We start from the raw sequence: 26964 nt of genomic DNA on the forward strand, positions 1-26964 counted from the left end.
TGTTTAATGCAAACAATTATTCTATTGATTGTTCATTTGCAGAAAAAAATTCATTATGTAGCTAAAATCTTTACTTACATACATATCCTCCCTTGTTCTTCCAAAAAAAAGAAAGAAAGAAAGAAAGAAAGATAACTACAAACTCATAATACTTAATTCTTACTATAACATTTTTCTGTGCTTTTATATAGTACAATAGTGAAGAATTTTAAGAGAAAGATTGGCCAACATACTGATGCCATGCTTCTTTAATATTAGAGGATTCAATGCTGTACCAGTTATTTCCCTAATTGTTTAAAACTACTTCAAAAGAGAGCTACAAAAGTATTTAATCCTCCTAGGAAAATTATAAGAGCACCCTGGATTATAGATTCTGTAAAAATGATTTTAGATTTAAAAAAAAAACTCTCAAATGTATCAATAGATAAACTAATATTTTACATTGCCAATAATTCTTAATTATCTCTCCTTATAATTTCTATTAACAACCTTCAAGTGGTCAGGTTAGGTTGAAACTGGTAACAAAATATCTGGAGGAACTCAGGTTGAGGAAAGTTGCAAAAATGTTTTGATTTGATGCAAAACTATTTTTTAAAATGGCCACTGTTTCTGAGTAATTAATTCAGATGCAACTCAACAAACTTTTTTTTTAAATGAAGAGTTGTTTGTTTCAGTTCATTACCTATGCAATTTTACCAGTTATTATTAATATCATAGATTAGTTTTTCTCAATCTGGTATTCTCAATCCTACAAAGCCCAATATAGCCAAAAAATGACAGACAATGCTGGGAATTGTAATCTCAGCACAGTTGGAAGCTATGAGTTTGAAGAAAGTCTCTCCCAATCACAGCTGTCCCATTACAGCTCTGAAAGATTGAGAAGGAAGGTTACTTATTTCCACATTTAGAAGTATTTCAATTTCAAAGACATAACGATCAGGTACTTTGCTGCCGGCATCATTACCTAAGAAAAGCACATATATGTTTTCAGTAGATGAAAACAGCTACCACAACCATTTTTCAATGAGGAACATAAATAAAAGAAAGCAAATGTGTGCCTTAGGACCGATTACTCGTTACCTTATTCTTCTAATCTAATTCTGTGTCCTTCCTGACCCTAAAACATAGCTTCACAACACTTGACTTATCCTGAATAATGGGCTGACTGAGCCAAAGTCACAAAGCTGGCTTGTGCAGCTGAGGGGAGATATTAAGCAGTTCTGTAAGTACCACACACTGGATTATATAATATCAGTCTATCACATTTTAAAACACCACATTGCTTAAATCCAACCTATGCAGTTAGCATACGGTTCTTAGGTTACCTGTACCCAAAAGGTAGCTTGGTTGAATAAACCATGGTTAACTTAATTACAGACAAGCATTTTATACAAGCTCAACTACTGGCTTCAGAGCAGTCATGAGAAACCAGTCCATTGCAGGATAGAAAGGCTCTAATGGATTTGGTCTATTCAATTCAATACACCTTTGAGTTAAATAATACCACTGTTCACTTGCCTATAGTACCTCTGTCCAATTTACTTCTGAAAATTAGTTTCCCCTTCCAACAAAATGGATTGCTGTTTGAGTAAATATGCTGGGGCTCAAATTCCTGAACCCACCCCTTCTCCATCAAGCACTCACTTACAGTAATGGAAAACCACCAGTAAAAAAGCTCTCCTCTTGCACAGGTGCTCTCTAATGTGGATATTCAGAATCCCATAGCCCCACCCCTTCCACTCACAGAGCAGCAGGTGTGACCACCAGGCAGTTCCTGTTCCCAACATCCTAACCAAGGCTGTTACTCCTCTCCAAAGAATCTTACAGGAGCAGATCAAAAGCTTTTTCTTCTCAGCAGCATAGAGATGGGGGTGGGGGTGGGGGTGGGAGTGGGCGGGGGAGTGCCTTATGGCAAGACTCTAGCTCAGTGCTGGCGAACCTTTTTGGCACCGAGTGCCAAAATGGGAGCGCACGAGGGTGCCAGAAAGTGGAAGAACAGCTGCCCGGTACACACATGCGCACTGGGCGGCTGCTCTTCTGGCTTCCGGTGCTCACGCATGTGTGAAAACCAGCTGGCTGGCACACTGGAACCTGGAAGGACAATGGGTGACGACTCTGCGTGCCACTTCCATATGTTTGCCATCATGGCTCTAGCTTAATGTCTTCTTACAAGAAGCTTCAAGACCCACATTTTTATCTGTGGTTTAAACCCATTGCTTAACTAATGAGCTATTAACGCCTGAGTGCAGGTAGTCCTTGACTTACGATCATAATTTTTTGTTGCTACAAGACTTTTTGTTGTGATTTTTTTTTTTTAATTTGATTTATATGCCGCCCTTCTCCGGAGACTCAGGGCGGCTTACAATGCGTTAAGCAATAGCCTTCATTCTTTTGTACATTTTATACAAAGTCAGCTTATTGCCCCCACAAACTGGGTCCTCATTTCACCTACCTTAGAAAGGATGGAAGGCTGAGTCAACCTTGAGCCTTGGAGAGATTCGAACCAGCAGAAATTGCAGGCAGCTGTGTTAATAACAGGGTGCACTAAACCCCTGTACTATCAAGGCTCTTTTTGCCCCCCTTTACAACTTTTCTTGCCACAGTTATGTGAATCCCTGCAGTGGTTAAATTAATAACACGGTTGTTAAATGAATCTACCTTTCCCATTGACCTTGTCAGGCGGTTGTAAAAAAGGGATCACATGACCCCGGGACATTGCAATGGTCATAAAAGTGAGTCAGTTGCCAAGCGTGTCAATTTTGATCACGTGACCAGGGTGATGGTGCAACAGACTTGTGAAAAAGTCATACCACTTTTTTTTAGTGTCTTTATAACTTTGAACGGTCGCTAAATGAACTGCTGTAAGTCAAGGACTTTGTGTATACTGCTTGAGTTCATACAATGTTCTGAGAAAGGTGTTCAGGAATGGGGATTTAAAAAATGTCATAATAGCAGCTGTGACTGAGTATTTAAAGCCATGCTGCTTTCTTTTATGTGTATGTACAGTGCACGTAACAAAAACAGCAGGGGTTTGGTGGTGATGTCATCTGGAATTTTGTGATACTCCCGCAAGGATGTTCCTAGTGTTGGGGTTAAGGAATTGTAGTAGGACCTCAGAAACTCAAGGTCAAGTTCCTTTTCAACCATAGAAATTCATTGGGTGGTTTGGGGTACTTGTTCTCCCAGAGACCAATTTATCCCAGAGTAGGGTTTTGTTAAGAGGAGGAAATGCTAACATATGCTACCTTGAACTCCAAAAGGAATGGTAGGGTATAAGCCCAACAAGCCACATTTTTGTCTGATATGTTAAATTCCATCCTTTGGGTTAGCTTTAGTTCAGTCTATCATGAAAACTATTCTCTATATTGTTTTGACTACAGCCAATGCTGTTTATGATAACACTGAAATTTTTTAAATTCTGATATTTGAGGGCTAGACTAGATAGTCCTATATTCTAGGAATGAGAGGACAGAAAAATACCAGATCCTTCTTGTAAGCAATTCATGTGATGAAATATTCTGGATCCAAGGCATTTCATTTTTGAACCTAATTTCCCATGAAATGTAAGTACTTCGGAACCCATTTTTGAAAGCTACTTACACCGGTATACTGTGTATTTATTATTTATTTTTATTTATTTTATTAAATTTGTATACCACCCTTCTCCTGCTGGACTCAGGGCGGTGCACAGCCAAAATAAGAAACATCCCAATACAAAATTTAAAATTTGTTAAAAGAATTACACAACTTTGGCCCAAAAGGGGGGGGAGGGTGTATGCTAAAGTTTACAAAAAAATATGTTGAATAGAATCTCTATGGAAGTGCCAACAATATTTGCAAGAGCTGCATTCCATTGTGTATGCATTATAGGTAAATCTTACTAACCGATTGCCCTGTTCAGAGGATGAAGGGATTACAAGAGGGTTAATAGGCACACAATGGGGAATACACATAAAAAGCAATAAGATGGCATTGGCAGCTACAAGAGTGCTATGCAAAGGATGGGGGAGTGGGGAAAACGGTCATGGTCATGTGATTTCCTATTTAGCAACTTAACACAGAACTGCAGCTCTCAGCTGTGATTGCTAAAGGAAGACTACCTATATCTTTGCCTCTCTAGTTGATATTACAATAGAGGTAATATTTTTGACATACTATAGTGTTTTCAGCAAAAATAAATCATTATTCTCCGGTTTTGTTGGCAGAGGGCTACAGGAAGCCATCTCAGCTGAAAATGGACCTCCGTTTTCGCGGGCCAGTCCTTCACTGTTTCCAGGGCAGCCCTGTGGGCCACAGATCTAAGCACCCTGTGGCGGGCCAGATCCAGCCCACGGGCCTTGAGTTTGATACCCGTTATAGGATGATCAAGCCATTTTCCAAATTACTATTCTAAAATATAAAACTCCAACATTCTAGGAGGCTAGAACCTCACTTTCACTAAACAAACTCAAAGAAAATCTTGCAGGCACTAACGTATGGAGAATGGGATGGGATCAGGGCCGGATTTAGATGAAAAGAGGCCCTAGGCTATTCCACTTATGAGGCCCTTTCACCTATAGTGAAAGTGTAATTTTAATTATTTTAATTTTGCTAATAATTTGAATGTAGGCCCCTCTTGATCTTGAGGCCCTAGGCTGAAGCCTAGTTAGCCTATAGGAAAATCCGGCCCTGGATGGGATGACACATGCATCATGGCATAAGTGAAGTGACTTTGATATCTGCATTGGATATTATACAGATAGCCATCATGACTTTATTATGGCTTGCTAGGACAATGCTTGGGCTGTATGGCATACCTCCCAAAATAAGATTGCTGAATCTGAATGAAATGTAAAATAGCATAGTTCATCCATTGCAAAGGTTTATCTTAAGAGACTTATTTAAAGACACTTAAATCACTATATAGAAACCAGGCATTCTCAAAAATGCAGTAGTATGTACCACTACATACTACATCACAAGAATATCCCCTATGAATAAATCTGTTTTCACTGGGATCCACATTGGGTCAGTTTTTATTGAAGTTTTCAAAACTATTAGTATTGCAGTCAGCTCAGGCAGACTGGAAGAGCTGTCAAAATATGCTTCTGCTTTGCTTCAACAATTTAAACCAAAAGGAACATGTCACCATGGCCCAGTCTGAAAATCCATTCTACAATCTCTGTACTTCTGAGTCAATTATAAAATATAAAACCTTGTCTTATTTTTGTAATAAATGTAGCTTTTGAGAATACGAGTTCATACTTCATTTCAGAAAGAATCTGAGGACCAATTTACTTGGAAGTTAAAAAGAATCTAAACACATTCCAAAAGATTTCTTTCTGCATTTACAGGAAATGCAAAACTACAGATGCAAAGAAATCGGTATAAAATAGATTTCTAAATGAAAGTGCCACAGAATTTGTGTGCGTATAGAAACATTGAGTTAATTCCTATAGATTGAATTATTCTCTCATCTGGATTGCTGCAGTATATGGGGTCACTCAGACCCTCCCCCCATTAGTGTACCATAACCCATTCCTCTATTTGTGAATGTCAATTCCAATTCATAGATGTTACCAATTTGTAAGAAACAAATCTGTGCTGGAAACTAAAGTAACCACTTTGATGTCTGGTATTATCAGAACAGCTGTAACTCCATAGATACACATTTTTTTCCTCATGGCCATACAACAATCTCTGTCTTCGGGCTGCTGCCACCTATATTCTACAAGACTGGCTTTAAGATACTTTATTGCAAGAGTTTCAAGAAATATTTTTAGTTGTGTCCAGATTAAAACAAGTACTCAATGTAAATATTCCATTTTATTAGATCCAATATTTATACCAAAGGGCAATTTGTTCTGAAACGAAGTTTTACAAGACTAACTTTTCTTGTTATGATGCAATTTGCTTTTTAACTCCTTTTTAAAAATGTAGACTATAATGTATCTTAGTTTTATACCATTTATGAAGTACTGATGATGTTTCCAGGAAAATTGGACAGTATAGTATATGCTATCATGTTATAAAGTACAATTTTATTCCATATAGAAAACCAAATTTCATTATTTTGCTCACAAAGAAATAGTAATAAGTTTAAATCATTTTAGACCAATAGAAAAATCAGTTCATAGACATCACCGATACATTAATTACATCAATTGCATATAATCTAATACAATCAGTATTGTTAGGGTCCCAAAATAACATAGCCATTCCATCATATTGAATGTAGCCATAATTTTATCAAGTGATTGTGATAACATAAAAAAAAGAGAAACTGCAAACTGATAAATTTTTTTATTTTTAAATCGTTTTACACTTTCCTGATTGTGTAGGGTGAAACTAGAACTGTTTGAAAGACATACACAAATCTAGTACATCGATAACCAGGTATTTCTTTTTGCTATACTATTCTCACAACCACATGTGTGCTAGTTAATACAACCATCACAGAAGCAAACTTTAGGCAAAATACTGGTCAGTAGAAACAATGCAAAAAGAGCTACCAGATATACAGACAGGCTCGGTTCCACATTCACTACTGCATTTATCAAGCGCCAAGTAAAACTACACAATTTGTTCAGCTAGTAGAGGGGAATTTTGAAGTCAGTGCATGAATTTTCTTTTCAGCAAACAGTTGAACAGACAGATGGACTCTATAAGCCAAGTGGAATGTCACAAGCAGAGAAACGATATTGAAAAGACCAATAAGAGAAATAGTCTCATCTTTCACTGCATTATCCATGCAACTACTACTGAATTCCAATCTTTGCCTGGACAAATTTGTATATAATTCAACATTATGATCTATATTTCTAAGAAAGTTAAGGAAAATGTTATATATGAGCCTGATATTTGTTTTGAACCAGGAGTGGCAAAAACTATAGCAGCAATAGGCCATCTGCATCTAAGTGAGACCTGTCCTCCAGTATATTTTACTTTCTACCATTACCAGAAATTAAGCTCAATTACAGTGATTTTCTAATTTAAATTACATCAGGAGAGACACAATTTGTACCAAGAACTCAAATATTTAAAGATACAGGTTTCTTTCCTGGAAGGAATTAATGTTTAACTTTTTAAAACTGGTAAAAAATATTATTTCATGCAACTATTCTACAGCTAATAAAGCCATAAAAGTAGAATCCAAATTTCGTTAATCCACTAGCCTACAAAATAAATGTATAATACATTACTGACCAAAATTATGTTTGCCAGTGGCAAGAGCAGTGGACTATTTGGCCAAAGGCAAGGCCACATTTTTCTGCCACCATTAAGTATTTGCTAGTTAGATTTTTATTTCCCCTTGGCTTTAAACGAAATTTAAGAAAAAAATTAAAATCACATGAGCATTTGGCTAAAAAGCAGTGTGTCCAGCATCATTATTTCAAAACAAAACAAAACAACAAAAAAAAAAAAACAACAAAAAAAAAAACCACAAGAAATGTCAGAATGAACATGCCTATTCAATTCACAGAAGTGAGCTTCTGAACTGGAATACCACACAGTAGATTGTTCCCCTTCCATGTTGCAGTATCACAATATAATCTCTATAATTTTCTATACAACTTTACAGCAGAATTGTATGTCAGCAACTTTGATACCAGATTATTATCCTTCCAAGGAATTACATGATTTGTATCTATTCTTTCATCATCTGAGTTTTGTAAAGTCAACTGCAATCGCAAAACCCATAATCACAGTGTTCAGTTAAAAAAATATAAACACGGTAATCATAACTGCAAGTGTTCATAATAGGAAAGGTTCAGAATGCCATTGTTCAACTGATTTCCATTTGACATACACAGAACACCAACCAATTTTTTTTTACCCCACAGACAGTTTGCTACGTTGAGGTTGTGAAGTCGATGTACTATTCTTTTTGCTTGCCGCACAAAGGAATATAATGTGTAGGATACAGTGACATTGAACACATAGTGAAGCACGACAGACTTAGTTTTCACCTTCTCCAGCTTCCCCTTCATCTCCCTGGTTTTCTGATGTCCATAGCTGCAAGAATATACAAGAATGTTTATGTTAAAAAATATGCAATTAATTTCACTAGTCTAGAACAGGGATCACCAACCTTTCGGACCTCAGGGACTGAAATTCATAATTTTAAATCCCGCGGACCATTAATGTGATCTACCTAATGACCAGCTAGGTGGGCATGTGACTGGGTGGGCATGGCCAACTCGATGTCACTAGTGTCGAGGGGCACATCGCCGGCCTCTATTCGCCCCTCCCCTCCCAGCCATTCCTCGCCTGCCCGCCCAGGCTCCTTAGGGCCCCAACAGGAAGCACTTGTTGGAGTTAAGCAGCCACCACAAGAAAACGTTGGCAAAACAGCTGGCTCAGTTCAAATTGGATCTGGCCGAAAAGGAGGCTCAGCAGAAGCAGCTCACTGAGGACTAGGAGCATAGGCTTTCCAAGCAGAAGGAAGACCTGCAGGAGTGCAAGGCCAGGTACCGGCGCCTGGATGCCCAGCGGGCTGAGATGTTCAGCCAGTTCCAGGCCATGATGCAGTCCCACTGGAACAAGGTCCTCCAGCTCTTCGCCACCAGTGGCACTTCCCTCCAGCCTTCGGCCAAAGCCCCGCATGAGGCTGAAGCAGACCCCAAGTCGGAATTTCTGCCCCCCTGTGACCCACACAAAAAGACACCAAAGGGGAAGACTCTCTGCAGCCACACAAACGTTCATAGCACATATCCGGCCCAGGGGCTGTAGTTTGAGGACCCTGATTTAGTGCAATATAAAAAATGCGAATAATTTTTCTATTCAACCGGTTGGTGACCGCTGGTCTAGAAAGTAGATACTGGGGAGTCTATTTTATATTGACTTGGCTTCAGCACAGCAGTGAAGAGAAACAGTTAACGAAGAATTAAAGACTAGAGAATATAGGCAGTTAAAGAAACGAGAAAACAAAGACATGTTAGCAGATTGGAAAAGACATTTATTAAGTTTTCTAATATAGATATGCTTGCTGTATAAAGCTTTATGTTAACTCTTATAGTAGGGGTCCCTGACCCCCGGTCCATGACCCAGTTGGAAACCAGGTCGCACAAGTGGCGGGTGAGTGTGCGAAGCTGCATTTGCACAAGCGGCATGCATGAAACCATCACCTCTCCCCCCCCCCCCGGCAGCTGCCGCTGGTCTGCAGAGCCAGAAAGGTTGGGGACCGCTACCTTATAGTATTTCCAAATATAACATTTTCCACAGGACTCCAATTAATCCACAAATAATAACTAACTGTATATTTAGAAACAGTTAAAGATATGATGTTCCATAGAAATTAACTGGCATAGCCACTTTTTCTAAAGATACTTACAGTAAGATTATCTCTAAGTAGCTGCATAATCAGGGTGCTATCTTTGTAAGATTCTTCATTCAGTGTGTCCAGTTCAGCTATTGCTTCATCAAATGCCTAAAACAAATTCAAGTATTATTTGACTTGTTTTTTCTGCCATTTCCAACTAAGAAACACAATTCACTTTAAAGTCTAATTAGAGCTAACTAAATGGGACATACTACTTACAAGGTTGAAATTGGGCTCTGGGGAGCAGCTGGGTTTATTGATACTACAATAGCTTTTCTGCTCCACCTCTCTGCTTAAACTGTTGAACTCCACTGAGGGGTTGGTAACGGTGGACCTAAGAGGATGCTTTGGTGTGACAAAGTTACGTGCAGCTTAAGAGTTAGAATTTCTTTTCTCCATGGCCAATTCTGACAGGTGAGGAGAGTGCCAGCTCAAAGACCTTGATATCAGTGTGCTTCAGAGTTGAACACTCTTACCTATCCTGTTTAACATCTACATGAAACTGCTGGGTGAGGTCATCCATTGATAAGGGCTCAGGTATAGCTTTACTCAGGATTATCAGTAATGCTGCCTAGGTCTTATCCCAGCAGTTGGAGACTATATGGGTATAAACGAAGAGGAACAAGTTTCAACTCAGCCCGGACAAGCTGAATGGCTATGGGTATATGATTTCCTCGCACCAGAATTCTGCATTATTTGTTCTGAATAGGATAGTATTTCCTCAACAGAACCAGTTTATGATTTCTCTCTCTCTCTCCCTCTCTCTCCCTCCCTCTCTCCCTCCCCCTCCCCCTCTCCCTCTCTCTCTCTCTCTGAAATAGAACTGCCCATTCCCAGTTCAGACAGCCTCAACCTTGTAGGTTTAAACAATCAGAAAACTCTTTTCCCTCCAGGCTCTGGAATAGGTCAGGGCATGCCCTTCTGACATGCACTGCCTGCTTTGGTTAAGTATGTCTATTACAATAGCTAAAAACAAAATAAAAAAAGTTAAGGTATCTGTTTTCAATCCATATGTTTAGAATTAGTGTTGAGTTGGGTATAAATCTAAATTGTAGATTATGTAACTGGATCTAAATTAAAGTCATACCTTGCTTTTTCCCACTAACATTGGAATGCTATAGAATCTAAAAGTATGCACATTTTAAGTTATTATCTAGAGACTATTTCCAGTATCCAGCCAGCAATTTTAGCTTAGTAACATTTCATTAAATACATTAGAGGATAATAATTCTCAAATATTAATTTAACCTAAACTTAGGTTCCCCTTAATGTGTACTTCCTATTCTTCCCCATTCACTAGTTTTCAAATAAAATTAAGTCCTTACTGTCTTTGCAAGACTACAGGCTTTCTCAGGTGAGTTTAATATTTCATAGTAGAACACAGAGAAATTAAGTGCCAGACCAAGCCGAATAGGATGTGTTGGCTGCATCTCCTTCTTGCTGATTTCAAACGCTTCTTGATATGCCTGTTGAGAATTTCCTACTGTTGCTATGAAGAAAGATAAGTATATTTTTAATTCCTCATCATATGAGCAATCAAGTAAGAAACAAATAATGAAAATCTTGAGCAATTAAACTGAATGTTCTTTCACAATTATTTTAGTACAGGAAAGCAAACAAATTTGTTTGTTATATTTTTAGTATATCCAAAAATAAATGTTCCTGGGAAAGAATACTTAAGATTCCAAGTATTAGCCAGGCCCAACTTGCTTAACTGCAAAGCTTAAGATACGTTCAGCCAGGTGTTGTCACCTGCTCAGTTAACGGATGCAAAATACATAGCCAAGCTGAGATTTTATTATAAAATTGGGCTACAAATTAAAAACAACAGTAGCGCTACATTCATTTACAATCTCCACAGGTACCAGGAGGCAGACTGCAATTGTAGGCCTGGAGGCCACTGCCACAGAAGGATGGTAGGGATTTCCTTGGTATTGGAGCCTCACCTTTTGGCCCCACCTCTTCAGGCATGCCCTGGGTCTCAGCTGGAATTGAATTGCTGCTAACAATAAGTACTGTGCTCCTTTCTTCTCATTTCACCACTATAGGTGACTTATAACCATTTGTTTAGAAACCACTCAAAGTTACAACAGCACTGGAAAAAGTGATCATATATGTGGGTCCTCGCACAAATATGGCTCTTACAGCAACCCTGCATTCAAGTAATCCAAATTCATGTATTTACAAAGGTTGCAGCATTCCTGGGTAATGTGATTACCATTTGCAAGCTTCCCAGACAAAGCCTCCAACAAGCAAAATCAATGACGGAAGCTAGATTTGCTTAGCAACCACAGTGATTTGCTTAACAATTGTGGCAAAATTAAATAAAATAAAATCGGGCATGACTCACATAACAAATCCCTTACTTAGCAATGGAATTTCTGGTCCCAATTGTGATTGTAATTCGAGAACTACTTGCACTTTCACTGCACAGAGCTGCAGCAGAGTTTCTACTTGTGTCACCAATCTTTCTGCAGGGCTTTAACCATGAGAACCATAAAGCCTGTGCCTATTTTTTTTTTTTACTACTTCAGATTAACGTGAAGAATAAAAGATAAAGAAGAATCGGTGTACTTCAAGACATGGGGATGTTTTTATGATTGACTAGAAAAGGAATATGAATAAAAATAAATGAGAGAAAAGACAAAAAAAATATAGAAATCCAGATGACACCTGAGCAAAATAGAAAAGAAATTGAAAGGAAAATGTGGGTAAATGTGGGTCTCCTGCGTGAGCTGCACTGGCTCCCAGTGGTCTTCTGAGTGCGCTTCAAGGTTTTGGTTATCACCTTTAAAGTGCTTCATGGCTTAGGACCTGGTTATCTATGGGACCGTCTGCTACCACCAATAGCCTCCCACCGGCCAGTACGCTCCCATAGAGAGGGGTTCCTCTGGGTGCAGTCAGCCAAACAATGTTGACTGGCGGCCCCTAGGGGGAGAGCCTTCTCTGTGGGGGCACCTACGATCTGGAACGAGCTGCCCCCGGAGATACGGAGGATCCCAGATCTGCGCACCTTCCGTCGTGCGCTTAAGACTTTTCTATTTCATCAAGCTGGCCTGGCCTAAATCTTCTCCCCTTTTTAAATGTAAATTTTAATTTGTTTTTAAATTATGGGGCATTTTAAATTTGTCTCAGCCAAATTATTTAATTTATTTTTATTCTATTTTAAATTTTTGTATTTATGTGTTTTATTCTGTGGCTGTTCACCGCCCTGAGTCCTTCAGGAGTAGGGCGGTATAGAAATCCAATAAAATAAATAAAAATAAATAAAATAAATATAAGATCGGGGTTGCTCGAATACAATCTTGACAAAATATTGAATTGAAAATGGACACAACAACGGAGAGGGAAGGAAGAGAGGAGTAGAGGGACAGGTAGGAAGGAGAGAGGAGAAGGGAGGAAAAGAGAGAGAGAGAAGAAAGTGAAAAGGAGAGGAAGAAAGGGAGGGGAAATAAGAGTAGGAGAGAGGGTTAGAAAGAGAGGAAGAGGGGAGGAGTGGGGGAAAGGAAGGAGAAGGAGAGGAGGGGAAGGAGAGGAGGAAAAAAGAAAGTTGAAAAGAATAGAAGAAGGGAGAGAAAGGTAAGAAGAAGAAGGAGAGGAATGGTTGTTGTGGAAGAAGGGAGATATGGAATAGTAGAACAACTCCGAATGTATTTTAAAGTTTTAGGATGAAGAACGAACCAATATGGAAACCAAGAGATAGTATGTGTGATAAGAATGGTTAAAGAGATTGTACATTTATATATGTTTTATGAGAAATAAAAATAAAAAACTTTTATATATAAAAAAAGTCTCTGCCTATTTTTTTTTGATTAATTCACTACTGGGCTTTGAGCCCTTCCAAACCGGGCCACCTAGGGGTGGGGTGGGGTGGGGCGAACAAGTGCGCGTCATTTGTGCAACTGGTGGGCAGACATGCCAGCCGCTCACACAAATGGAGCTGTGTGTGCACACTTGCCCACTGCTCACATGGAACCATCTCCTCTCCCCCTCTCCTCCGCCAGTCCGCAAAGTCAGAAAGGTTGGGGAACTCTTGTTTCAAGAAACTGTTAATCTTTAAGTAGCTGGTAAGGGAATTAAAAATAGATGGGGCTTGTATCAATGCGTATACAAGCACATTACAAAGCATATCACAGGGCTGCAGCCTTCATCGAATAAAGTCTTGCAGCAGTTTCTATTTTACGGCAAAATTGTTTGTTCTAGTAGGTAGCAAAGGGACTGTGATTGTGAGATTAGAAACTAGTTTAGGAGACCTGTTAAATTCCATAGGCATTAAATGTTCTGAGAAAGAGATAATGAAGATTTTGGTTTGGAGAGAGCAAGCAAGGCATAACTCATGACAAGTGACTAAAAAGTTTGCTCAATTTTAAAATCTGAAGACTTGAAGTCTGAATTAATAATATGCCCTCAACAAATTAATCTTTCTACAATATGATCTGGGAATTTAAAAATTCCCAATTTTGCCATCACAAGCTTAAAATCTATTTTAAAAAATACTGTAGTAAGATAAAAGTGTGAATCAATATGAGAATAACTAAACATTATATTTGATTTTACGCATGCAGAATTGCAAAGGATTTTTAAAATGGGAAAATAGTAAAATATCTACAGACTGTATACTATTTGTATACAGACAGTCCTAAACTTACAATGGCAACTGGGACCAGAATTTCTGTCACTAAGTGATGTTCATAAAATGCGACCCATTTTGCTTAGCGACAGAAATCACTTCAGTACCAGTTGCTGTCATTACCTGAATCTCACAGTTGTTAGGTGAGGCAAGGCAACTTCCTGTTGCCTTCCCACAATCAAAGTCAATGGGGAAGCCATCAAGAAGTCACAAGCCCCAGGCCCACAAGCAGATAAGATGGCTGGTGCCAGGTAGGGGAAAGACCAAGGGAGTGGGGATATGGGGGAGGGTCGAGGATGTGCAAGAGGCACTCTGTGGGTCAGGGAGAATGAGCAAGGTGCCACGTGGGTCAAGTGTAGATGAGCTGGGGGGAAGGTAAATGAGTAGGGGAGACTCACCCGAGTGACTTACAATCTTCCCTGCTGGCTTCTCCTTTGACTTTCTTGGGGAAGATGGCAGGGAAGGTTGCAAATTGTGTGATCATGGGGTGCTTGGCAACTGACTGTAAAGGCAAAGGGGTTGTCAAGTATCCAGATCGTGATCACATGATCGCAGGGGATGTTGGGATGGCTGGAGCTCCCAGAACCAGCCATAACCATCGTTCATCCAATGCTGTCATAACTTCAGACAGTTGCTGAACTGTCAAGGACTACCTATAGTGGCCTAACAGATATTTCACAATGGTATAAAAAGATTGGGTGGAGGAAGATGGAGGGAATAAACCTAAGTTTCTGCCTATCTTTAGCTGGGATATCTGGAACAGCACTACTGGAATCCAGTCCCAGTCCCAGTCTGAAAAGGTTACCATATTTTTCGCACTGTAAGACGCACTGGACCATAAGACACACATTAGCTTTAGAGGAGGAAAACAAGAAAAAAAAATCTGCTTCTGCCTCTCAGCATCCATCCAGTATTCATCTGGCTAGTGTCCTAACAGCAAACAGCCTGGTCAGCTTTAGCACGGTATCGCAGCCCCAGCATGTGGCTCGTCAGGGCTCTGCTCTGTTGCGCCCACTACCAATCAACTGAGCTGAGCTGCTGTCACTGCCGGGGAACATGATCCCCGCCTCCTAGAACAGCTGATCGGCGGTATTCCGGGAGGCTGATCCAACCTGATCCAACAATCAGCTGCTCAGCAGCGAAGGCTCCAGTGTTCCCCAGTGGTGGCAAACAGCAGCAGCGAATGCTGCTGCCGTACCAAGCCCCCTCCACTCCGCCACAATATTTATTCTATAAAACGCACAGATATTTCCACCCACTTTTTGGGGGGCGGGGGAAGTGTGTCTTATAGTGCAAAAAATACGGTATACAGTAAAATATCAATAACTTAGTGAAAAGAACATCCCCACATGTTAAACTAACATATGCACAGCCCACTTCATTCCAAGATTTTAAGGTACATGAAAAATTAGGTTTCTATAAATAAATACAGCAAACACATTTCATTCCATACATCTGTGCCTTTACAGGGTTAAGATGTGGAGTACAAGAACAACAAGTGACTCATGCTTTCTGCTTCCCACGCATTTTTTAACATTTGAACATTTGAAGTAGAATGAAGTAGAACATTCACATTTTCTCTTGTGGTCAAATCTCATCTCTCCTTGCACTGGGAGCACTGGTTACCTTGGAGGACATAAATGCAATGAAAATCACTTTTTCCCTATATTTTGACAATCCTGAGTCAATTTGTAATTAGAAATGTTGGAACAAACCTTTAAAATGCTATCTATAGTTCCTGTAGAACATCACCCTACCATATAAGATACATCACTTACTTTGCTTGTTGTCACCAGATGCCACTTCTGAAAGGTATCTGTAGTAATCGCCTTTCATTTTCAAATAGAAGACTTTACTTTCTGGTTGTGTGGCATTAACAATAAGGTACTTATCTAAGAGTTCCTGAAAAACAAATTAGCCATATAATTAAGAATGCTATTTCTTCAATTTATCATTATTTATTGAGATGAATTTTAGCAAATAATTTTCTGATGCTTTGTTTAAGGATGACTAATAATGTCCTCAACACAAGCTAGACCTATACAAAGTAAATATACTCACCAAATAAAAATATGGACACTCAAGTACTCCTTATTAATGAATGGAGACATACAGACAAAACCTCTCCCTCCAGAAAATAATGAGCAAACATATCTAACAGAGGCAAATAATTAGTGAGCATAATTAATAAACAGGAAAATCAAAGCAACTTTAACTACATTGAGACTAATGGTTCAAATTTAAGGTTAATAAGAGATTAGACAGCCACATAAATAGTTTTACCTATCTACCATATTTTCCCGAAAATACGACCCACCCTGAAAATAAGCCCAAGCCTAATTGAGGGGGGGGCTAATATACACCCTACCCCCAAAATAAGCCCTAGTGAAGGGGTTGGGCGTAGGCAGCACAGGAGGTAGCCCTTCCCTTCCCTGTCACCTCATGGCTGCTGGGCCCCTTAATTGCAGCCCACGGATCAGCTGATCTAGCGAGGGCTGGGAGTTCTGTCTCTCTGGGCATCGTTGAAAGGAAGATTGGCAGGAAAATCCCCCCCCCCCAATCTCTAGCCTGTACTCACAGGAAAATTCTACCCCCCCCCCCCCCCAATCACAGTTTGATTTTGCTTGAGATGCAGGAGAGGGAGAAAGATCGGAAGCAGGGTGCAGGGTGAGGAAACTCTTTCAGAAAGTGATATCCGAGTGAGGGGTGGATCTTCCTGCAAATCCTCCTTTCAAAGGGGAGCCTTGCAGACACATCCAAACTGCTCCCCCCGTGGCTTCGCCTCTACCCTGCAATCCTGCAAGGGGGGCTTTTGCTCCGAAGCTACGGCAGAGCATTGCACTGGAAGGCCTCCACGGGTAAGATTGAGTTGTGTGTCTTGCTCCAGCGAGATGGGTGCAGGCTGGAGGCTTGGGGGCCAGGAAAGGTGGGGTTTTGGAGTGCAAAGGAAGAAGGGGCGATCACCCCCACCCCTCCATTCTGCGGTTGTAGATCTGGGCTGAGTTGTCTCGCGCCAGGCAGGAGCAGCCCAGAAGGGCTGCTGAGAGCAAGCAGCCAGGAGGGCAAAAAGCCCCTGCGAGGGCAGCAGCAACAGGTGCAGCAGGCCCAGCAGCCGGGTAGAGGAATCGATTTTGATGGGCCGTATGGCTTTCTGCCTCATTGTAGCAGCAGCCTGAGCAACACCTGAGATCCAGGCCTAGCGGAGCGCAAACCGTGCTTGCCGCCTGCTCCATAGCCACAAGGTAAGCTGTGGAAGAGTGGGCCCCTTGCCTGCGAGGTTGCCTGGCGCAGTGGGAAGAGCTGGGACAAGCAAGAGTGTCTCCAGGCACCCAGAGACAGAACTCTGCACCCTTGCTGGATCAGCTGATCCACGGGCCATGATCAAGGGGCCCAGCAGCCATGAGGTGACTACGCTCGCAGCATCCTGCATCTCAAAAAAATTAAGACACCCCCGAAAAGAAAATGTACAGGTTACTCTTCCCATTCATTTTGCTAACCAGCCCAACTCACTTTCAGAGCCATTAGCTAAGGTTCATAAAAGTTCACTCTTTAGAGGGAAAATGAAATTTAAACAAGGGCAAAGCTGCAGATTAGCAATATTTCCTTTGGGAAAATATCTGGATAGGAGGGTCTCCTATTCCTACTACAGAAAAAGGAGATTTACAGCAAATCCATTGTTCTATTGACCTACAATGGAAGTAGGTATCCAACAGTGGAGCATATGAAAGCAATCCTAAATAGTAGAAGAATCTTAAGGTCTAGCTAGTGGGAGGAACCATTCTTTGCAGGATTGTTTAGCCAAAGGAGACTTCAAAAGAAGTATAAATATTTAACTTCTAGTAGTTGCAGTTGCAAATTATCTGTCATGGAGCTATACATGTGTGCAGTGCATAGACCAAAAATCAGCAAGTAATAATGAACCACAAAAATATAAAATCACAATATAAAGAAAGACATATCTAGGATAAAAACCTATGATATACAATAAAATCAAAATGTGCATATTCAATATTATTTTAACAGCTTCATAAGGTCTAAGTATTAGCACTTTAAAAATAGTTTGACAAACAATGTACAAACAGTGTGTAATACCACGTAGCCACCTTGCATGTATCTCCTAGAGGAATATTAAAAGTAATAGAGTTGATAGCACTTCATCTAGAATTAGACACGACCTCTCTGGAACATGACTGAACTCCATAGATAGGGTAAATAGCATAATACAGCAGGGTTAATGGCATGGAAACTCTGTAACCAGGGCTGTTTGTTTCAAGGACATACAGAGGTTGTCAATGAGTCTGAATTCAAAGGTTCTGGTCTGGTAGCCTTTTACAGCTACAGAACATCCATTTTGTTGGGTCATGCTTTTTCTAACAGTGACTCAATCTACAGCAAATGACGGGAGCTAATTTCAATGAAAACAAGACATAACCTCTGACACTATGCTGCAATCCAGCAATAAGGCTGGGGGACACAACTTTGAGGGGACACGACCTTGAGTTTTGAAAATCATCATGTGAAGGTAATGGCTATTGGTAAGGTTTTTCAGCAAGAAATGGCTCTGAAACTTTAGAATTGGAATATATATTCCCTGCTTTTTAAGCTAGAGAATTTTTTTTTTGGGGGGGGCATAACCCTTTCAGAATTTTACAAGGCTAATATCTTAGCTAATATCCACTTTTGGCTAATACGACTTATATATGAGAGCATGAACTAGAGCAGTGTTTCTTAAAGTGTGGTCTGAGGACCCCCAGGAGTCTTCCAAGGCCTTCTCAGAAGTCCACAAATTCAAAATTTGCCAGACACTGAAGGTATGTTTGGTTTAATGAAAAGGAGGACTCAGGAGTAACATGATAGCAGTGTTCCAATATCTAAGGGGATGCTGCAAAGAAGAGGGGGTCAATCTATTCTCCAAAGCACCTGAATACAGGACAAGACGCAATAGATGGAAACTAAACAAGGAAAGAAGCAACCTGGAATTAAGGAGCAATTTCCTGATGGTTAGAACAATCAGTGGAACGACTTGCCTCCAAAAGTTGTGGGCGCTCCAACACTTAAGGTGTTTAAGAAGAGATTGGAGAACCATTTGAAATAGTATAGAGTTTTAACTTTTATATTATATGTATCTTAATTCTGGCTGTCCACCGCCCTGAGTTCTTTGGGAGAAGGGCGGTATATAAATTAAATAAATAAATAAATAAATAAATAAATAAATAAATAAATAAATAAATAAATAAACAAACAAATAAACAAATAAGAGTCTTCTGCTTAAGCAGGGGGTTGGATTAAAAGACCTTGAAGGTCCCTTCCAACTCTGTTATTCTGTTATGTTTGCAAAAAAAATTAAAATACCACTCATTTTTTTCTCCATTTTTTTTTCCCCTCATGAAAAGTATTTTTATGGCATGAATTAGAGGCACTTGAAGGATTCAAATATTGGCTGTCCAGAGAAGACAGACAACCAAGTTGAAAAGTTCAGGGAAAGGGAGACTTCTAATGGGATGGAAGCATAGAAAAACTTTGGTAGCCTGATCAAGTTAGAGATCTGTGAGAATCCTCAACTCTATTCCCTTGATCCCTAGGTTCTTGTGAAATTTCTTAACTGGGTAAAGTCAATTTTCTAGTTGTATCTAAAATAGGATGTTCTTTTTCAGTTGCCATATTGTCTTTCCTATTAACTAATGAAAGAGAGGATACGGAACCCACAAAAACCCTCATACAGGGACAGAAAGTTTTTTTTTTTTTTTTTTTGCTTTAATTTATATGCTGCCCTTCTCCAGAGACTCAGGGCGGCTTACAATGTGTTAAGCAATAGCCTTCATACTTTTGTATATTTATACAAAGTCAGCTTATTGCCCCCACAATCTGGGTCCTCATTTTATCTACCTTTGAAAGGATGGAAGGCTGAGTCAACCTTGAGCCTGGTGAGATTTGAACTTGCAGTAATTGCAAGCAGCAGTTGTTAATAACAGTGCTTTAGTCCACTGTACTACCAGGCTCTTAATATCATAGTACCAGAGTTTTCTCCAGCAATTTGCTTTTTCTCCACTTGCAAGAAGTTATGAGTGAGTAACTGACCACGATGAGGGCATTAAGTGGATGAAGCAAACAAAATTACCCGAGGGAAAAATGGGTCATTTAAAGCCATTCTGAATAGTTATCTGCCAAATATCAAGAGGAAATCTCCAAAGATTTTATTAACTGTATATATAACTATGTGTTTTTAATTTATATACGTGCATAAGTTACACATTAGAGTAAGCCTTAAAAGATTTCTTTCAGTAAACTAATTACAAACTTTTCTTTATATGTTGGACTGTACTAAATTGAACAAGGAATAAACCTTATACTGCTGACCCAGCACTACAGGTATTTTTTAGAAATAATATACTTTAAGAAGTGCTGGAATAGATTGCTACTAGACTCTTACCAGAACATCATTGCATATGTCCTGCAACTCAGCCTCAATCTTCTCACGATATTCTCTTCCCATCTGCTGTTTTTTCTCATTCCGTTCTGTCTTCTGTTCAATGCTGGAAATGACACGCCAAGAAGAACGACGAGCACCAACCACATTTTTGTAGGCAACAGATAGTAGGTTCCTTTCTTCATTGGATAGCTCATGACCCTGCTCAGTGACAGCCTTCATGGCAGCAGCCATATCATCATAGCGTTCTGCCTGCTCAGCCAACTTGGCCTTCTGTACAAGCTCACTTTTATCCATCGTTATTCCTAAAGAGTAGGAAAAATCTAAGTAGTATAAAATGTGTATTTCATATTCATGTCCCTCAAATCTATAGAAAAAATATTTTAATAGTAAAAGCAATGTATTTTTTTATGTCTGAGCCAAAAAATGAGAAGTTTGCTCTTCAATATTACACTGAGAGGGGAGTTTCCCAGACAAGAAATAAAATTACAACAGACACCTACCACCAAGTTTGAAAAATTAGAATAAAATTGTCCATTAAATCATGGGAAATGAAAAAGGGAAAAGGATAAAAAATGACTGGATTTGAAACTGTCATCTCATATTGACAGACAACAGTCAAGTGCTTAAAATAATTTAATCCTAGTGTGCAATAAAAATCCATAGACAAAAAGGAACTAGACAAATAAGGATTTTGTTTAAAAAAAACATTGTGTAGTAGACCATCAATTTCTCTAATCATTACTTTTATACCCCATACATGTTTTTATCATAACCACATTTCCAAGAATTTTATTTCACTTCCAATTATTTGCTAGGATAATCAGATCCAGCATTATAGTTAAAAGAAGAGATTAGTGCCAGCTTGCTGTGAATTGGAATCTAACTAGGTTTTAAAAAAACAGAACACAAGATAACTAAAAAACAAACCTAATTAATAGCAGATATCCTACAATGACAGAATGACATGCCTTCTTTCTGTAAAGTAACCTTATGGACTCAACTTTATATGCAAGTGTTGGAAATACAGAACAGTCAGAAAAGCTGCTTGGATTTGTGTCCAAAGTATTAAAAGAAAATCAGAACCAGATTGAAATGCAGAAAGCCTTATATTATTCATATCCACCGTGACCTCTTCCAATTTCATATTAGATGCTATAGGAACAGGAAGTGGAATTTCTTACTAAAAGGTATATGTATATAAACAAACTATCAAAGCATTGCATTCTAAATTTGAAGATGGTATTAAAGATTCTATTTTTCTGTTCTATAATTACTGCAACGCTATGGGACTCACTATGTTATAAAAATATGATGAATAAAAGAATAAACAAACCTCCAACTTGTAACTCTCATTCTTAAGCATTTCCTAAATCTCTGCAAATACTTAAAAACCATTTCTATGAATCTCTTATAACTACAAATAAAAGAGACATAAAGATGGATATTGTTCTTAATACAATATTTTTTAGCAGCAGGAAGATAACTTTCAAAATTTTGTTTTGACAAGTAGCAGGAGCTCAGCAACAGAGCTCAATCTGAATCATGGACAATATTACTGTTGCTTCAAATCAATCACAACATTTTAAACTCTATTAACCCGAGAAATTGAATTGTCTCATTGTTAGCCAAATTGTACTTGAAAAATAATTCATTGTCCGGTCTCAGCTTCCTGAAGTCACTCTGCAGTTAGAGGATTCTCCAGAGCAGACTTAGACTACTTAGCAAATCTACTCAGCTAAATAATGCATGTAGTTTTTTTATGATTAGATATTGCTCACTTGAACAATCCTCCTCTGAAATAATCCATAAATACATATAACTTCTAATCCAACTTTTTGTTCCTCAATTTGTCATATAACTTGAATATCAAAGAATGAATGGAAGAAACTACTCCTCAGAAACTAGGCCAATTAAAAGAACATCTTAACATCAACTTCACCTGCATTTATATATGCAGCCGATGAATAAAGTGGCACTCAGAAATTTAATTAGGGAAGCCAAACAGGAAATGCTGTAACAATCAGTCACAGATATAACAGGTCATCAAAATTTAGGGATATCTCATAATAGAATGCAATGTATTTGCTACCAATTTTAGAGAAAAAATGGCAGCTAATAGATATCCCAATTGTCCTTTCTGCTCAATTGGGAGTACAAAACCAAAATATTATGTTTCTGGAAATAAGAATTTCCAGAAGGTTAAAGCTTGCTAGACAGAAGAAATAGTTAAGGAAATTAAGGCTTATCATTTCCCTTAAAGAAAACAAAGATGAATTGATTGTTCACAAGCATGGCTCTTCATGTCTATGGGCATTCTCAGTCATCCAGGTCATGATTGTTCCAAAGGTGCTTTTTCAAAAGGCAACTAGATTTTGTTTTTCTTTGAAGACATTTCGCTTTTCATCAAAGAAACTGAACAAGCTTCTGGGATGAGAAGCGAAACATCTACAAAGAAAAACAAGTCCAGTCACCTTTTGAAAAAGCATCTTTGGGACATGGCTCTTTGTATCTTATTCCAGGGTAATTACTTTGCTTCTGATTTATATAATGCATGAAATCAACTAGAGAAACAAAAAATAAACCATTCTATTATCAAAGGACAATTGCATATTTTCAAAATGGCAAATGTGACATATTACTTAAATTGTTTTTATTGTTATTGGTTGCTTAATGATTAAATTTGTGCCACTCTTCCTCAGGCAAAAACTATGATTAGGTAGTACCAACAGCCCCTGGCAAAAAGATATGAATGACCAAGTACAGTGTTGTTTGATCAAAAGGAATGAACTTAGTTGAGATTTTTTAAAAATGCTTAATTTCATGTTTTACAGGACTTCCGGCACTTATTAAACTTTATATTTTACTGTGATAATAGGCCTATGGCCAATATATTTATAACAGAATTTGTTATAAATTGTTGTAAGAATCTGGAGACAATACATTCCTTCAAAAGATGTATTTTTTTTTCATTAAGAAGCTACATGGGGCTAAATAAGTAAAGGAACAGTTTGAAAAATGGGAAAGTTGCTGAGCACATTGTAAGCCGCCCTGAGTCTTCGGAGAAGGGCGGCATATAAATCAAATTAAAAAAAAAAAAGTGTTTGGAAAGAACTCCAAACAATGACTCAAAACTTTGGTATTGCAACTGATTATAGGAGCTTTTGAAGATAAGTTATTACATAATCTGCTTGATTTTGGATTATCACACTACATCATTATATATTAAACAAATTATGTTAGAAACTAAATTGGAACGGGCATTAAGGTCCTTATATCCAACAACCAGATCAATACAAAAATCCAAATTAAGCATTCCAGACAACGCTCTCTAAACTATCTGAAAACATTCAATGGATCCCACTACCTATCTGCCTAAATGGTTCCACAATACTTTTAAAATGTTATGCTGCCAAACCTTTTAGATTTATGTCAGATTACAACTGCATAGAAATAAAGTATAGTAAAATGGGGTGGGTTTTTTTTACAAATTTTAAGTTGTTTTAATTATGGATAATGATATCCTTGTTAATTTTTAGATATTGAAGAAACAGACCCTAATTTTCTTAAGAACCAAATTCAACCCAAATTAATAAGCAAGACAATATCTCTCCAACTGTCAGATATTACCATTAGAGTCACAGGTGCTAGAAATCAGTTATGAATTTTAGGAAATGTGTTTGCAACAAACAAGAAGAAAGAGAAAAGGGGGAAGAGAAAGAAAAGCTTTAAAAACAAATGACAAATTCCCTTTATAATTCAGGCACACAGACATGCTGATGCAAGACCAACAGCAGCATTGACAGATACTGCAGCTTATGTGATGCTCTCCCAATAGGCTGTATCAGCTGGTGGGGATTTTTCAGGGAATGCAACAGTAGTATATCCTTGGGGCCTATGTATTCCAACAGTGTGGCAATACGTCACTTGCTCTTTATGGAAGAGCAAGTTTTCACACACGTTTTGTGCCTTTTAACGACCATAAGCAAGTGAATAATTAGCTATAGTGATAACTCATCTTACAAAATGGATAGTAGTCCACAATATTTTGTTAGCTTACAATGCCAGCATCAGCATCAAAACAAACATGTCTTTCTATATATAGTTTATTATGCTAATTGATAACTGCATGAACAAGTTATTAATTTCTCTTGGCAACCGTATGGTAGTAGTTTGACAATGTCTTCTTCCAGGATGCTTTCTGATCTTTAAGTCTTAACCTACAGCTCTAAGATTCTTTGGTAGTCTTCCATCCAGTACTAACCAGGGCCAACCCTGCTTGGTTTCTGAACATAGAAAAGACCAGCTTAAGTGCTAGCATCTCCCAAGACGCTCTTGATCAGTGTGTTTCTCAACCTTGGAAGCTTGAAGATGGGTGGACTTCAACTCCCTGAATCCCCCAGCCAGCACTGCTGGCTGGGGGATTCTGGGAGTTGAAGTCCATCCATCTTCAAGCTACCAAGGTTGAGAAACACTACTCTAGAGGATATGGGTTTTCATTTCAGATTACACAGAGTAAAGTGGAGGCTTCCAAAGGGGAAAGCTCAATCACGATGATTTCCAAAGAACAACAAAATTCTGGAGCAAGTGCAACCTTTAAAACCATGGCTCCCTCCTCAGATCTCCTCACTAGGATCTCTCATCCCCACAGATCCAACTGCTTTTATCATTCCAACCCAGCTGGGAAAAGGCCTCCCCCCTCCCCTTTGCTCCCAACCACGGATCCAGGCTCCCATTCCTTTTTTCCTAATGGATCCATACCCCAACCTTTCAGAATCCCCAAATGTTACAAAACGCCTGCAACAATAATGTCTCCTGCGGATGCCACGCAAGATGCAGACTCAATTTCTTCAGGACGCCGAATTTGAAATATAAGATCAGCTCAAGAATACACGGGCCATACGAATTATTCTGCCTCCGGGTCTACCTCGGAGCCTAATTGTGCCATTTAAGCCACCAGGGTTTTTTTTAAAGGAACCGGGATCCTATCGCTCCAGGACACACACAAAGCGAATATTTATTTATTTATTTATTTATTTATTTTGTCAGATTTATATGCCGCCCTTCTCCCGCAGGATTCGGGGCGGCTCGCAACAATAAGACAACCCGACAATAAATAAGAATTAAATAATATTAAAACCAATTTAAAATCCCCAAATCCCCAGATCAGGGAAGTTGGTGAAAGAGCCATGTCTTTAGGTCGGCGTGGAAGGTGCGGAGGTCGGGGGCCGTCCGGAGCCCGGTGGGCAACCCATTCCAGAGGGTCGGTGCGACCCCCCTCATCCTGGGGACCGCCAGCCGACACTGTCTGGCTGAGGGGACCCGGAGGAGGGCAGCCCTATGTGAGCGCACTGGGCGGTGGGAGGCCGGTAGGAGGTGATCCTGCAGATACCCCGGGCCCACAGAAAGGTTGCGTTGAAAAGAGAGGCCCGCCCTCCGCTTTCTTCTGCACCCGCAGCGTGGCCTCTCCCAGAAGCTCCGCCAAGAACGAAGAGCCCCGTCCTCCGGTTCGTTACGCACAGGTGAGCACGCCCATGCCCGGGTGTAGCAGCAGCAGCGGCAGCAGCAGCCGCCGCAGGTGACTCAGCCAGGGCGTGGCGCTCCCAAGCTAGCTAGGTGACCCCTCCCCGAGAAGCCGCGCTCCAGCAGCGGAACAGGAGCGAAAGCAGCGCGCGAAGAGCAGGCGATTCCCTCCCCTCCATTCCATAAGGCGGTAGCCTGGCAGTCTCGGGGGAGGGGGAGAGAAGACCGACCTCGCTTCAGCGTCTCGGCAAAGAGCGCATCTCAGAGCCCACCGGCGAGGTCAAATAGCCGGAACCGAACAGGCCTCGGCTCCGCTCACCTCCCCTTCGGTTATTGTGGGGGAGGGCAGAGAACTCAGCGCCGACGTCGCTCAGCGGTGAGGGAGGGCCGGGGGAGGTGAGTGAGAGACTTTTGGCGGGACAACGCTCACCTGACGGGTTGCGACCGCGTCCAAAAAAACGAGAGGGACGTTCAGGCCTCGGATAGCGGGCGAAGCGAGCGGTGCCGGCGCGCGAGCCACCCCGCTTCCCTATTTAACCACACTTAACACACACCCTGCGGCTCCTTGCGGCTACTTCCGCCGCGGGGGTCACGCCTTTTCCGGCGCGGACACTCCTCTCCTTCCTCCCCGCCCCCTTTGCCTTGTCCCGCTAAGCCCATTGGGCGAACCGGACCGCGGAAAGGAGAGGCGAGGTGGCTCCGTAGTTAGGGGCAACGGGCATGTGCACGTGCAGGTCTGCGCTGTGGAAGTGGGGTGGGGGGGTGTAGTTCGAGGAGGGTGGGGGGGAGACAGAGGAGATAGGCTTTTCCAACGAAGGGCCTCCCTCCTCCCGCTGGACAGCCAGGACCTCGGCCGCCGCAGGACTTTCATTCATTTGACACCGCCCTTACTTTGGTTCGGTCCAGCCCCCCCTCCTCCTTGCCGACCAGGTATAGGATTTTCTGAAAGATACTAAAGGAGAACCAAAGGGGCAAGAGGGGCGGGGGAGATGTGCGCTCCCCTTTTTTCCTTTCCCGATGGTAGCTTCTTCTTCCTGGCTGGGTTTGCAACTGCACCTCGCGGTCGATTCCAAACGGAACTGA

The 26964-nt window shown here is 40.2% G+C and overlaps 1 protein-coding gene across 2 annotated transcripts; it reads right to left on the bottom strand.

The window, feature by feature from the left end:
* Nucleotides 1-5786: 5786 nt before the first annotated feature.
* On the bottom strand, nt 5787-26446 carry YWHAB (tyrosine 3-monooxygenase/tryptophan 5-monooxygenase activation protein beta). 2 transcript variants are annotated; one of them, XM_070941711.1, is made up of 6 exons: nt 26312-26446; nt 20362-20663; nt 15710-15833; nt 10627-10784; nt 9314-9409; nt 5787-7995 (listed from the first exon to the last, which is right to left on the bottom strand). In XM_070941711.1, the coding sequence occupies exons 2-6, from the start codon at nt 20653-20655 to the stop codon at nt 7939-7941; spliced, it is 729 nt and encodes a 242-aa protein (XP_070797812.1). In that variant the 5' UTR covers nt 20656-20663; nt 26312-26446; the 3' UTR covers nt 5787-7938. The 2 variants fall into 2 exon arrangements, with proteins under 2 accessions (XP_070797812.1, XP_070797811.1); XM_070941710.1 differs by having other exon boundaries at nt 10627-10790; nt 26312-26444.
* Nucleotides 26447-26964: the final 518 nt, after the last annotated feature.

The sequence above is a fragment of the Pituophis catenifer genome, unplaced genomic scaffold, assembly GCF_029215685.1.
Source record: "Pituophis catenifer annectens isolate HBS135680 unplaced genomic scaffold, rPitCat1.0.hap2 SCAF_3, whole genome shotgun sequence".
Taxonomy (NCBI): Eukaryota; Metazoa; Chordata; class Lepidosauria; order Squamata; family Colubridae; genus Pituophis; species Pituophis catenifer.

Coding starts and splice junctions, on each gene's coding strand:
- YWHAB (XM_070941710.1), bottom strand. CDS start 20,655: ATGGATAAAAGTGAGCTTGTACAGAAGGCCAAGTTGGCTGAGCAGGCA. Junction 15,834..20,361: donor ACATATGCAATGATGTTCTG/GTAAGAGTCTAG, acceptor TTTGTTTTTCAG/GAACTCTTAGATAAGTACCT. Junction 10,791..15,709: donor ATCTGGTGACAACAAGCAAA/GTAAGTGATGTA, acceptor CTTTCTTCATAG/CAACAGTAGGAAATTCTCAA.